We start from the raw sequence: 14,917 nt of genomic DNA, 5'->3' as shown, positions 1-14,917 counted from the left end.
TCTGTGAAATTGAATTAGATTGTAAATGAGGTAAGTATTAATAGAGAAGTAGTAAGAAGACAGAGCCTTGAGGCACTCCAATGCAGGTCAGAAAAATAAGGATGGAACAGTAAGAGGAGACAAGTAGAGAAGAATGACTAATCAAATAGGAGGAAAACCCAGTGTATGTCTTGAAAAGGGTGTGTTTCAAAATAGGAGGAATGTTTTAACTATCAAATAAATATTGATTGGCCAAGTAGAAGAGGGCTGGGAATGACTGTTGGATTTTAAAATGCAAAGGTTGTGGTGATTCTGACCAGGACATTTTCAGTGGTATAAGGTGAAGATTTAAAAAAAGACTTTGTGGAATGGATTCAAGAGAGAATAGGAGGAAAGGAATTAGAATGAACAATTTTTTGAGTTTTTTTCTTTTTTCTCTTTTGAGGGGACAGAGAAATGGGACAGTATCTGGAGGGAATTGTGGGGTCAGGAGGAGGGTTTTTTGCCAAAATGAAAGAAATTACAGCATGTTTTTATATTTATGAGAATGAGTTACTAGAGGGGAAAATTGATGATGCGAGAATTGAGAAGGGACAGTTGTTAGAGCAGTGTCCTTAAGAAGGTCAGAGGGGGTGGGATGTAACATGCAAGTGGAGGATTTAGCCTTAAAGAGAAGCATGGACAATTCGCTCATTGTAATAGGAGGAAGGGCAGGTGAAGGTAGGTGGGTGGTTAATGGTGATGGAAACAACTGAAAGTTCTCTTTCTGATTGCTTCAGTTTTTTCCAGCAGCATAGAATGCAGACTTATCTGGTGAAAATGAGAATAGTGGAAGAGGGTGTTGAATGTTTGAGAGGAGAGGAGGCCTGAAATAGTTATTTAGAGGTGTGTGAATAAACCCGGGGGAAAGGAGCAGGATTGCTAGGCAGTTACCTGGAGGGAAACGTGGGGTGAAGAGATGGCTTTTTTTTCCAGGTGGGAGAAATCACAGCATTTTTATATGCTGATGGGAATGAGCAGAGTGAAAAATTTATGACATGGGGAGAGACTGTACATTTCCAACTTTTCTTGAGGTTAATGGCCATAGGTTGAAAATGAAACAAGTCAGTTTGTTTGGGTGTGTTTGTCTTTCCCTTGTCAGGTATTCACGTGTTCATGAAGAGTAGCTAGAGTTGGATTTAGCAGGGGTTGAAGTTATACCAGGCAAATATGCCCAAGGGAGAGAGGGGCAAGGAAGGTGAGAGTGTACTTGAGAGAGTGATTATAATGATGGATCATGGATCTAAGGAGAGATGAAGGAGAGATGGATAAGGAGTGATGGGAGGACACTGGTGGATAAGGCACAGTAAGAAGGAAGTAAAAAAAAAAAATGTCAAAAATTAGCAGATTCATCACTTATGCTGAAAAGAATGGATAATTACCACCACAGTTTGTAGAAACAGACGCAACATGTCAATACTGTCACTTTTGGATGCAGAGAACAGTACTCATTGCTCATTAGAAAAGTTTGTCTTCTAGATTCATCTTCGCTTGATGGAAAGGATACTTCTCAGCCACTGTGAAGTATTTCCCTAAATATCTGTGTTTTATTCTTTATATTTATAAAGTATTTCCATTTTATTCTCTGTATTTATGGAAATTAGATGTTTTTGAAAGTAAAATTTTATTGACTTTAGGGAGAAGACAATAATGTCATGTAAGTCATAATAGAGACTGTACAGCAAATATTTAGCAGTAATGAAGTGTACTACTGACCTAATCACTGTATTTCTGTTGTTTAAAATCTTAGATTGCCATATTAATATATAAATGGCTAATGGTATGTTTACACAGAAAAATTTTTTTTTAATGGTTCTTTGTACTTTATCAGTAGGAATGTTGGATTTCTAACTTTCTGTACTGCCCAGCAAATTGTTAATATTTGATATATCAGAATGTTTTGTTTAATCTTTAAAAGTTTTCATATAGATCAATAAGCAGAATGTTACCATTACTACCAGCAGCCCCTGTTGTGCCCCCTTCATTTATTGTTTTCATTTTTTTAATGTTTTATTTTGAAAAAAATTCAAACTTATAAAGAGTTGCAAGAAAAGTATTAAAGTCTATACACTGTTCACTCAGATTCACCAGTTATTAACATTTTGCCATATTTGCTTTATAATTTCTCAAAAATATTTTTTTCCTGAACCATTTGAATGCTAATTGTAGACATTGTGCCCTTTTACCCCTGAATACTTCAGCATATATTTCCTAAGAACAAAGACATTGTGTTCCGTAATTATAGGAAACAGTTAATCAATGTCAGAACATCTCATAATGAATCAGTACTTTAATATACAAGCCATAAATTTTGCTGATTATTTCAATAATATCTTTCATGGCAGTTCTTTTCTTTCCTCCTTGATTTAGGATTCAGTCCAGGATTATTCATTACAATTAACTCTTTTATCTCTTTATTCTTTTTTGATCTGGGACAGCTTCTTGAACATTCTTTGTATTTGTTGACATTGACTTGAAGAGTACAATCTGGTTATTTTGTAAATCATCCTTCAGTCTGGGTTTGCTTGATGTTCCCACGTTATTAGATTCAGGCTTTGCTTTTGGGGCAGGAATACTACATAAGTAATGTGGTGTTCTCAGTGAATCAGCCTGTAGGTACATGATGTCAGTTTGTCCCATTATTAGTGGTGATAACTTTAATTACTTAGTCGTGGTGGTGTCCTTTGCGTTTCTGCAAAGTTATTGTATAAATAAGTAATCTGTGAGGGGACTGCATAAATATTCCATTTGTCTTTGAACTTTCCATGAATTTTAATGTCCGTTTATGATTTTTGATTTAATCTATTATTACTGTAATGACTGAAAATAGTCATTGTCTAACTCTGTTATTCCTGTTACGTTTATTAGTTGGCATTCTACTTTAAAAATGAGCTTTTCCACCTCCCTCACCTACTTATTTATTATTAGACTCATTAATTTTTATTTTATGTGTGAGTGTGTGTGAGGCTTATAAATGGGGTATATAAACTATATATATACACATACACACACACATATATATACGTATACACACACATATATATATATACTGTAATTCATATTGATGCTCAAATTGTTCCAGATTTGGTCCGTGGGAGCCTCTTCAAACTGGCTCCTCTGACCTTTTGACATGTCCCCATCATCTTTTTTTGAGGATTTCTTTATTTTCTGATGTTTCAGTCTTACGTTGTACTTTCCCTGCCCCTTCCCTAGAAGCAGCCATTTCTTGAAGGAATCCTGATGCTTTTTAGTGGGAAATGGTAATTAGAAACCACAGTCTTGGCAATAGTTATGCTCATTGCTATTGGGGTGTCACTATTTCTAGGTCTTTTCAACACTCAGAGCTAGGAAAAAGCAAGCAATTTCAATGTGAAATTGCCATATGTATGTTATTTTTATAAAATTTTAATCATATAGTCATGTTTCTTTTACTTCTAGTTTGACACCACAGGTTCTACTCCTCTTTCCCTATTTTGTATTGCATCTTCCTTTTTCCCACAGTGAGAACCTAGTTCCAACAAGTTCAATATATACACTCATTTGCTTAATACTGAAATACAGACAAAATAGATTAGAACTGTGCACCTACCATTACAAAAAACAAACCTATTAAATAGAATTCAATATTTCTTTCAATTTTTCTTTTTCTTAGATTGAGGGTATATAGTCAAAATATTGTGTTCAGAAATTTCCTTCAGAGTGGTTATATACATTAATCACTTAAAAGATAATTTGATCCATTGTTTCTGTTTCTGTTCAGTATTAGCATTTCTTTTCCTCCATGCTTATTGACTTACTTTCTACATATCTAGAACATTTAACTTAGTTCCAAAGGCAAGACTATCCAAAAGTATACTCAGATTAGTCACTCTTTTTGCAATTTTTTTCACTCCTGTCAATAAACCGTTTCATCTAGTTACTGGCTTAGTCTTCCTGTGTTGTTTTTTTTTTTACATAAATAAGCAGCTACATAAACATGTTTTTCCTATTACTTTGAAAGAGTGTCTTATTACTCCTTTAAAGGATTGGCAAGAGTGTAAATAGGTGAACACCAGGGATAAAATTAACTTTTATTAGAATTTTACTTTGAAAGACTTTAATTCTGAAATGGAATTTTAATGAAATATATGTTTAATATAGGCTTTTATGAAACAGTGTTGCTGTTAACTGGTTACACTAACAATATTTATTTCTATTATTGAAGAATTAGGGAAAGAAATACCAACATTTCAAATAAGGTTTTATGAAACTGCAGAAATTAATGTTATTAATTTGTAAAAGCACTGAAATTTATTTCTGGATAATATATATAACCTGAAGTAAGCCTTTGGTTCTTTTCTCATTTCTGCATTTTGACATCATACTGTCTATTTTGAGAAGTATTTCTAAAAATATTCTAGAATTAATAAAATGTTGATAACAAAGACATCTATATTTGAATACCACTAGCAGTCTTAGTTCCACAACAAGTATTTCATATAACTTGAAGAGAATGATACTATCGGAACATGCTAAAGGACTTTAGAAAAAGCATGTCAAGGAAAAAAGAAACAGAACAAGGGGGGTCAGAGACAACAGTATGTAAGAAAAAACATAGAAAATTTATCTCACCAGAAACAGCACCTCTTCTCAGTCTCAGACAAGTACTGCCTCCAAAAAAGCCAATTCAAGCGTTGGGAAGTGGCAGGATCAATATGGGAGGGCCGAATCACCTGATCTAAGGTAAGGCTATTTTTAAACATTGGATACTCCTGATGTTTAGGTCATCAGTGTTATTTTATCTTATTAGAAAGATAATAAATTTTGACTAGGCTGTACCATTTTCCCCCCTGAATTACACTGTTTCAGTATAGAATTGAGGGTTTTTACACTTACCTTATGAATCAGCCCTTATCACCTCATGTCTCGCCCCTCGTCTCTCTAGCTTTTTATAACATAAATTGCCTGGAACCATGCTAATGGGTGCTCAATAAATGTTTTCCTTCCCCTTGCTGCAGGTTCAATTTTCCTATCTTGTATCATACCCTATTCAAAAACCCCTGGGTGCTTTTCACTACCTGGAATAAAATTGAGCCCTCTGAGCCGGTCTTTAGGACCTATAAAATTGGACGCCATTGAATCTTTCCAATCTTTATTTCCCAACTACAGTGCATAAACCTGCCATTCTATTAAGTGGGTCTAGGAAGTACTGTCTCCCTTATTGTTGCTATGCTTTTTCTTCATAATCCACCCTCCATAGAATTTTGGTTTGTGTTCTAAATCTTAAATTTACAAAGCATACAAAACCTTGGATGGATATTGTAAACTCTCTGAGCCTGTGAAAATGGGAATAATAATTTCTATCCTAAGTGATGTAATGAGAAGCAAGTGTGTTAGGGTATGAAAATGCATTGCCAACAATGAGCAGTTATACTTTGCTTGACTGTACAATCTAAGCAGTTATACTTTGCTTGACTAGAAATACAGACTAAGATACCTTCTTAATTTATCGTTTGAAGTTTTAAATAAGGTAATAGTATATGGGAGTGTATTTTGTTTGTTTTTTTTGGTGAAGAATTTAAAGCTTTCTTCCTGGGCAGCTTGATGCTGTATTAATGTGTGTTTTGTTTTGTTTTTTATGTATTTATTTTATTTTATTTTTGGCTGCGCTGGGTCTTCGTTGCTACGTGGGCTTTCTCTGGTTGTGGTGAGCACGGGCTACTCTTCGTTGCGGTGCGCAGGCTTCTCATTGTGGTGGCTTCTCTTGTTGCGGAGCTCGGGCTCTAGGCGTGCTGGCTTCAGTAGTTGTGGCTCGCGGGCTCTAGAGTGCAGGCTCGGCTCGGTAGTTGTGGTGCACAGGCTTAGTTGCTCCATGGCATGTGGGATCTTCCCGGACCAGGGCTCGAACCCGTGTCCCCTGCATTGGCAGGCAGATGCTTAACCACTGCACCACCAGGGAAGTCCCATGCTACTATTACTTTAACATCTGAAATTTCTTTTATATAAACCATTTGACTTATAATTTTTATCTTAAAATAGTTATGCTTTTGATATAACAGTTTATTTCTTGAAATAAATTGGCCATTTTATAAGGAAAATATTAGTTTTTAAATCTGAAAGTGATACATTTCAGTGCTTAGACTATATAACTTCCCCCTCGCTACCCACCCCCTGCCCCCCCGTACCCCAAAAGATGGTTTGGTGACTCAGAAAACTCCCTATTCTGATTTTGTGATTAGTCTCAGGGAGTATAGGTAGTAGGAAATTTGACACTGTATTTTCAGTGTGTATTTTGTGCTTTTGAAAATTAAAAAGAAAAAACAACTGTAGATGAAAGCTACATACACTTTCTTATAGCATAAGATAAAAAATGAGATTCCAGCTCTTGTAATTAATGTAACTGAGAAATGGGGAGTTTTTTTTAAAGCATTCCTTAAGTCTCTTTGTAAAGAACGATTAAATGATGGTTGAGATCCTTTTCATAAATTACTGTATTTGGAGACCCAGACTTTTCTCACCCTGTTACTCTTAATTTATATATTATAGTGTTTTTTAAATCTGTAAGCTAACTATAGTATATAACAATAACATTTTATTGGTGCAAGTTTGTTTCGTACAGATTTGTAACTCTTGTAAAGCGAATTAGTGAGAAGAATGAAGTAGTTTTAATGAACACAGAAAATTGGAATAGGCAATATGGATGATTGCTATAACCTTATGCCAATGTCCAATTTATTTCTGTATTTTGTTTCCATTTTACAGTCTTAAACTATGCTCCTTTTAGGTAATTAGTTGCAAATTCTAGGTTGTTTTATTAAGCTTGTTTTCCAATATCAGAATACTTTTAAACTAACCCAGACTCTTGAAGGAGGAATAGTAAAAATTGCTTTACAATGTAGAATCACTAAAATATTTAAACCTGCTTGCATGTTTTATAATAGACAAACAAAACTTAAAAGTGGATGTTAAATGAACATTAAATCTAAGATTGACTCCCTCATTTGTTCTTGCTGCTTACTATTATGTCTTGATGAAGTCGTTTACTGAAAAAACGTACCTGTACTTCATAGCATTTGAGCACTCTGAATGCATGTTGTTATACGTGTAGCTTGTAAGATTTTATGTGATTGGACATATGAAGGCCTTTTTTTTTAAAATTACCTGTAGAAACATATCTTTTCCTATCAGTGATACATTTAAAAAATGCAACTAAGCATAAATATGGCTGGTAAAGCTTTATTCCAAGCTCTGCACAAAAGTAAGTAAACTTGGCTGCCCTAATAAACACAATTTATGTCCTCCAGTGAGTCAAATTTTAGCATATTTCACCTTTTAAGTATTCAAGGTTTTTTGTTTGTTTTTAATATAGCTTAACAAGTAATATGACATTTTAAAAATTCAGGACCCAGAAAATTAGCATGGAAAACATTCTGTGGGTAGGAGGGGGTTTGGAGTTGGTCATACCCAAGCCTGAATATTGACGTTGGCGCGGTACTTCACAAAAGAGCCTCTTTCCACATCTGTGAAAATGAAACTGATTGGACTTACACCTTACTTTCAATGTACTTACGGAGGAAATAATTTTTAAGCCTGTGAAAACGCTCTTGCAGGGCACCCACTAAAGTGTTAGTTCCCTTTGGATCTCTGCTCCCATCATAGGCTTTACCAGTCTCTTTAAATATGGTGTGATAGGAAATTAATGTCCTGAAGACAGTTTTTAAATTCTGTGATTTTTTTTTTTTGGACGTGTATCACTTTTCTAGACAGAATTCTTTTTTATTAAGAAGTCTCCACTTGAAAAATGGGATGTAAGTATAGAAGCAGTACTGTCAGTCCACAGAACTCAAAAGATCAATATGAAAGTATGTATGGAATGAAATCCTTACCATAATTGTTAAACCTTTTTAGATATGACTTTAAATTTATTGAGTAATAAAAACATTAATTTTTATTAACTGCTTTAAGTTCTTTCTAGAAGAAGACAAAATATAAGTCTCTTCTTTGGGCATGCCATTAGTTGTAGTCCTCGACTTTAGCACTGTATCGGAGTTACGTGGAGAGCTACAAAAAATATTGATGCTTAGGCCTGAGAGACTCAGATTTAAGTATTTGGTGTGCACTCTGGGCATTGGGGATCTTAAACACTCTCTAGATGATTCTGATGTGCAGGCAAAGTTGAGAACCCCTAATCCATTAGTGGGGTGTGAAATCAATTTGCTGGTCTCAGCCACCAAATATTTCTTGGTTTTATTTTGTTTTTTTTCCTGTGTTATTTGTAAATATTAATAAAATCATATTTGATATTAATGTTATTCTTTTTCCTTTATAGTAAGTGTAAGTAAGTACTGTTTTATGAAATATTTGGGTTTTTTAATATAATGTATATACTGGATTGCTGTGTAAAATGTATTTCCTAAATAACTGTTTTGTGGTTTAAAAAGTTTAAAAACTAGTGTACTCTATCATACTTTCACTTAAGATGGACTCAGAGGAGAAACTTTTTTCTTTTTACTTTCATCTTTAAAATGGGAATAATAATAGTTGCTACCTCATAGGATTATTATGAGGAGTAAATCTATATAAAGTGCTTAAAACAGTGCTTTCCTAGCACCATAGTAGGTGTTCAATAAATACTAGCAATTGTTATTACCAAGAACAGTAATCTTCAGAGCTAGTGCTTTGTTTTTCTCTTAATGCACATTAAAGACTTTTGTTATGAAGACTGTTCTTTATTTTGGCTGGTAAAAAATAAGCTCAGAGATAAATTTGTGGCCAAAGACTAATAACTAACCTTTTGTCTGTTTTCCCTTGGTTCTGATTTTGTTACTCTTAGGATTTCTATTGTGTCTATGTAAGTAGCTCTCATACCCTCTCTGGAACATCAGAATCATCAAAATATGTCATTTTAATTTAATTCCACTAAAATTTCAGAGATGTTTTCATATTCATCTGTGCTAGGAGGACAGGTAGAGGTTCTTGTGAATATTCACTGCCAGTATTAAACTGTAGATTAATGAAACTGTAGCTGTCCACTGTGGTTAGTTGCTCTCTCTTTCAGCTTTTTACTATATGATTGAGTCCAATATAGAGAAGAGAATCTTGATAACTGCATTAGCTGTCTGCCTTATTGAACAAATTTGTAAACCCAGTCAAACCTGTGCTATGTAGAAATCCAAGTTACAGTAGATCCTCATGGTGAAGCTCTACTAAATTTTTTTATTCATTGAAATAGAAAGTGGTACATCAGAAACTTTAATAATAATGTGGTTCAATATTGTCTTCCATAATGTGACATCAGAATTGATGTTTAATTATTCACCTGTGTTAAATATTAAGTGATTTTTGTTACTTTGGTACATATGTGTCTGTTGTAAAATATTTCTAACAAAATTTCTGATTAAGGTAAATCAATTTGTGTGGTAAAAATGCTTGGGCAAGGAGCTGTTACTATTATGGACATACAAGGAATTGCAATTTTCTAGACTCCCTCTAGTGATATACATTTATTAAGGCTAATTTCTCATTTGTATGTTTTTATTTTATTTTATTTATTTATTTAAAAAAATATTTATTTATTTATGGCTGTGTTGGGTCTTCGTTGCTATGTGCAGGCTTTCTCCAGTTGGCGGTGAGCGGGGTGCCACTCCTCGCTGCGGTGCGTGGGCCTCTCATTGTCGTGGCCTCTCGTTGCGAAGCACGGGCTCCAGGCATGCAGGCCTCAGCAGTTGTGGCACGTGGGCTCAGCAGTTGTGGCTTGTGGGCTCCAGACCTCAGGCTCAGCAGTTGTGGCACACGGGCCCAGTTGCTCCGTGGCATGTGGGATCCTCCTGGGCCAGGGCTCCAACCCGTGTCCCCCGCATTGGCAGGCAGATTCTTAACCACTGCACCACCAGGGAAGTCCTGTATGTTTTAGAAACATAGTATTTACCATTTTGAATCTTTAGTGATAGAGCAATCCATTTAAAGCTGAAAAAGGTAATCAGACATCTCTGAACATATTGAAGATAAACTTTAGTAAATGAGTACTCCCATGTGTCCCAGAATTTTTGGTAGCAGAAGTCCTTAGAAATCCATGGTCAAAAGTTATAGAATCTTTCCCCTTTTGCTACTTTTAACAGTTCAGAGAACTTATAATCCAAGTTGCAAATCCAAACAAATTTGTGAGAATTTGTTCTTGATGGGAATAAATTTAAGAAGATGGAGAGGGGAGAATCCAGCAATTGAGAATAGAAGAGAATGGAAAAGAAAATAGTAGGGTAGAAATAAGGATTTTTTTACAATGAAGTTTAGGTAGTAATAAATGGTGAGGGCAATCCTGGTTTCAGAATATACATCTTTATCTTTTGGGCTGTTGGATCTGAGATGTGTTTATATATGGGAGAGCTGATGGCATGTGCTTTGATATGAAATTATAGTGGTCATAGCTTTGTAAGTATTTTAAGTTTTAGGAAAAAATTAGAGCAATATTTGTTTTGTCAGAAGTATTTCAATTTTTATAATGTGTGACTGTTAGGATAGTTTCCCAGCTGCACTGAAGTGTACAAGTTAAGTAAAATCACTTTTGATCTTTGAGATCATGAGGGAACCTAGGGGGTCAATGACCTAGGCATAAAGTCAGAAAGGCTTGAACATTTTTTAAATGTATTAACAGAAATCTTAAGTGGCAGGATGGTAAGCAGGAATTAACTATGTAGTTGAAGACATTTCAAATGCCATTATAGACTTTTTATAGGGCTCTCGTTTTTGTGAGCATAAAATTATTTATGGGGCTTTTCAAGGTTTACTTGAAACATAGTTTCACTAGTTCTTGATTTCCAAAAGTCTTAAGATTTTCAAAGGCTGCTTATCTTGCTAGAAGGCAGCATGGCTCAAGGGAAGGGGTCTGAGGCTTTGGAATCAGGAAGACTCAGGTGTGAAAGTTAGTTTTGCCATGTAATTATTACTGAGGTCAGTGACATCACTCTGGCTCTAGCTTTATCATCTCTAACAAGTATATATTAATTTTTTAAGTTAAGGGTTATTGTGAGGTTTAGGTATAGAATGTAGTCATTCAATAATTGGTAGCTGCTGTTATTAGTCATTTTAAGAACCTAATAACTGTGGTGACCTGAAGGATCTATTGTACTTTGATTGTTTTACTTCTATAAAATTTTAAAAACAGAATTGTTCAGAACTGAAAGATAGATGAAGAGAAATTCATCTAATTTGCATCCACTTTTCATTGCCAATTCCTACAAGTGACTTCTGTATCTTGTTAAGCATATATATTTTTATAATTTTCTTAGCTACATGTAAAAATGGCTTTTAATGTTATTTTATTTTCTTTTATTGTTAGATTTTCCTATTAAATTTGCAGCATTATTTTGTGATAGACTGTTTTTCCATCTACTCACAAACTTTAATGGTTGTAAATACAATTGGAGGTGGGGCTGGCATTTAAATATTTGAATTTTTCTATCTAAAGGCAAGTTATCAAGAATGAAAAAGTGGTTCCCTATTTATTTTTTCTAATTCTCAGAATAAATCACTAAGGAAGATAACCTTTATGTATCAAAATGAGCATCATTTCTTTTCAAGCCCTTTTGAGGAATTTTTAAGATTTCTGTAATAGAACTTTGATATGTGTTACAATTATAGTGGCCAAAAATTTTTATTTCCATTTGTTTAGCATTTGCTACTGATTCAGTTCCACAAAGATAAATTCACTTGGAGACTATTAAAAAATAGTAAATTTTGAAGAAAACCTACAAAAATACTTAAAATTTAGCATTATGATCATTGTTGGGTGTGTTGGTCTTAGCTTATTAATGAAACTTAGTTTTTATGACTATGCAAAGTAGTGAGATCTAAGTGATGTTTTTTCAATGTGTGTTGTGATCTGATTTTATTTTAAATTACATTGCAAAGGGTTTTAGGCTTTATTTCTCACCTAATATTTGTGTTATTGTCCAAACATCTAATTAGGTGAAACTGAAATGATTTAATTTTTATGTTACAGGAGATTACCTGGGGCAATTGATGTTATTGGTCAGACTATAACTATCAGCCGAGTAGAAGGAAGGCGACGGGCAAATGAAAACAGCAACATACAGGTTTAGTATTTTAAAAGTTTTTTTTTTTTTTAAATGAAGGATTATATCTGTGTTCTAATTTAATTTATTCATTCATAGCACTATGCTATGTGTAAGGTGATTTAGGTGCTACAAAGGGGATTTAAAATGTGGAATCAATCACCATGTTATTACAAAAGCTGTTCCATTTAAAATTTATAACCTTTGGATCTTTTTCAGTAAGATATTTTTTTTTCCTTGCTATAAATGTGATATATAGGCTCATTGGACTAAAAAAGGAAAATAGGAAAAGTTTAAAGAAGAAAATAAAACCGTCGATAGTTCTGCCATCTAAAGATAACCACTCTTGGGCTTTCCTGGTGGCGCAGTGGTTGAGAGTCTGCCTGCCAATGCAGGGGACACGGGTTCGAGCCCTGGTCTGGGAAGATCCCACATGCCACGGAGCAACTGGGCCCGTGAGCCATAATTACTGAGCCTGCGCGTCTGGAGCCTGTGCTCCGCAACAGGAGAGGCCGCGATAAGTGAGAGGCCCGTGCACCGCGATGAAGAGTGGCCCCCGCTTGCCACAACTAGAGAAAGCCCTTGCACAGAAACAAAGACCCAACACAGCCATAAATAAATAAATTAAAAAAAAAAAAATCACACACACAAAAAAATTCTTAAAGATAACCACTCTTAACATTTTGGTACATCTCTTCCTCGTCACTAAGCAAGATTGGGATAGATACTACTATGGTTATATTTTTGTGTATCCTTTTTTTTTTTCCATATAAAATTATCATTTGCATTTTCCCATATTCTTAAAAATATTTAACACCTCCTCATGATAGATTTATTGTATGACTATACCATAATTTATTTAATGTGACATTTCTGGGTGAAGTACATCTCTTGTTTTTCAAGTGAAAGAATGAAAGAAGATGAGTTATTAGTAGCTTGTATAATTCAAGTTTGAACTTTGAGTAATTGAGACTTTCAGCTATTAGCTTGACCACACTTTTTTTCATTATTTATTTTCTTTCTCTGAGTACTTTAAAAGATGTCCAGTGTTTTGATTCTTTATTACCTTTAATAAATTATGTAAATGTTCTTTTTAACACCTTTAAAGGTAAATTATTTCTAAAATGGAAGATAATCCTCTTTTTTACCCCCACCATTAAAATGCCATGCTTTCTTAAAATAATACTGCTTTCTACTTTAAAAACTAGCTTATCAGCATAAGCCTTACAAAAATTACTGTACTTAAATGTAGGAAAAGTTAATGAAAGGAGATTATATGTTTAAATGATATGCTTTAGCCAGCAAGGGTTTGGGAAGTATAAATTAAATATATAACATCATGTTGCCTGTTTTTTCTAGTTTTCTCAAACATGTTTGCACATCAGAATCCCTTGGGGAGCTTGTCAAAAATTCAGACTTCTAGGTGCCACTCTCCTGTAGGTTTGGTTTCTGTCCCTTACCTGTTCACATAGATCAGTATTTTGTAAATACTTTTACTTTTTAAGTATAAACCCTTGTTCTTAAAGGTACAAGGCTCACATGAAGAAGTTTTTTATGTATCTGGCTGCCTGTTAGTTGCACCCTATTGATGCATGCCTTACACTCTCTTACTTTGCAACCTGATAATGACAGGCCTTGGTACAGTGAATATCGGGTTCTATTGCTGTGTTAATTTCTTAATGCTAGTATCTATGACTAATGATTATATCGCCTTAATTTGAATACTTTAACTTTGGTTGGGTAACAAAGATAATACTCATTACATTTTATTTATGAAGTACTTAATTATCTCTTGTTTAGAATATTTTTAAAACAATTATTCCTTAAGAATTTTATTTGTAATGATTCAGTTTCGTCTAGGCTTTGAATATGAACATTTAAAAAAGTGTGTTTGAGAGTGAATACTCACATCTGTATAATATCTGTATAATATACACACATATCACACACACAGAAAAATTACTCCTGCTCCCCCAGAATATGTGGAAGTGAATAAAACTTATTTCTTAGATTAAATGAGATTCACTTACTGAGTTTAATCTTAGATAAGAACATTTATTCATCTTTTTAATTAACTATGCTCTAATTTTAGGTCCTTTCTGAAAGATCTGCTACTGAAGTAGACAACAATTTTAGCAAACCACCGCCATTTTTCCCTCCAGGAGCTCCTCCCACTCACCTTCCACCTCCTCCATTTCTTCCACCTCCTCCAACTGTCAGCACTGCTCCACCTCTGATTCCACCACCAGGTAAATAGTAAATAAGACATTTGATTTTGAAAGAAAAATAATCTATGAGTGTATTTAAAATTTTGAATTTAGCAATTAAAGTATGTATTTGAAAATAGCATCTTCATTGATTGCACTACATTAAAAGTAATAGAATATGAAATTGATTATGTAAAATCTTCAGTAGATTCACACTGAAACAGATGTATACATGTCTTACTATTTCAGTAAAGCAAAGAAGCAATGTACTAAAATAGGGAAGAATGGACAGACACTAAAATTGTTATCCAAAAATATGATAGTGATCCCCAAATTAAAGTTGCTAGTTGTGTATGTATAAATTCACATTGAATCGTATTAACTTGTTTCGAAAAAAAATTTAAAGTTACTTTCAGAATGGCGTAGGTCAAAAAAATTATATCCTGTGAAGGGATTGAAATGAAAATCTCAGTCTGTCTGGTCATCTTTCTTTGTATGCTGGTTTCCTTTTAGGAGACTCTTTCTGGGTGCCAGGTATCTGATATTTACTTCTATTAAACAAGAGAGAAAATTAATGTCAATTTTTATCATATTCTTAGTCACTTTTGGTTATTTATTAAAAACTAGATCAGTGACAGTAGA

The 14,917-nt window shown here is 34.0% G+C and overlaps 1 protein-coding gene across 30 annotated transcripts in view; it reads left to right on the top strand.

Moving 5' to 3' along the window:
• Nucleotides 1–14,917, top strand: part of FIP1L1 (factor interacting with PAPOLA and CPSF1) — a 68,376-nt gene that overhangs the window by 22,933 nt on the left and 30,526 nt on the right. For 16 of the 30 annotated variants that reach the window (XM_059923017.1, XM_059923021.1, XM_059923020.1 and 13 more), the window contains 3 exons: nucleotides 4,633–4,740; nucleotides 11,996–12,089; nucleotides 14,161–14,317. In XM_059923017.1, coding sequence (XP_059779000.1) covers nucleotides 4,633–4,740; nucleotides 11,996–12,089; nucleotides 14,161–14,317 — 359 coding nt within the window. The remainder of the gene's footprint in view (nucleotides 1–4,632; nucleotides 4,741–11,995; nucleotides 12,090–14,160; nucleotides 14,318–14,917) is intronic. The other 14 variants (XM_059923023.1, XM_059923016.1, XM_059923013.1 and 11 more) reach the window with 1 other exon arrangement.

The sequence above is a fragment of the Balaenoptera ricei genome, chromosome 5 (assembly GCF_028023285.1).
Source record: "Balaenoptera ricei isolate mBalRic1 chromosome 5, mBalRic1.hap2, whole genome shotgun sequence".
NCBI lineage: Eukaryota > Metazoa > Chordata > Mammalia > Artiodactyla > Balaenopteridae > Balaenoptera > Balaenoptera ricei.
Note: the sequence above shows the minus strand (reverse complement) of the source record. Positions and strands in the feature narration are given on the sequence as shown.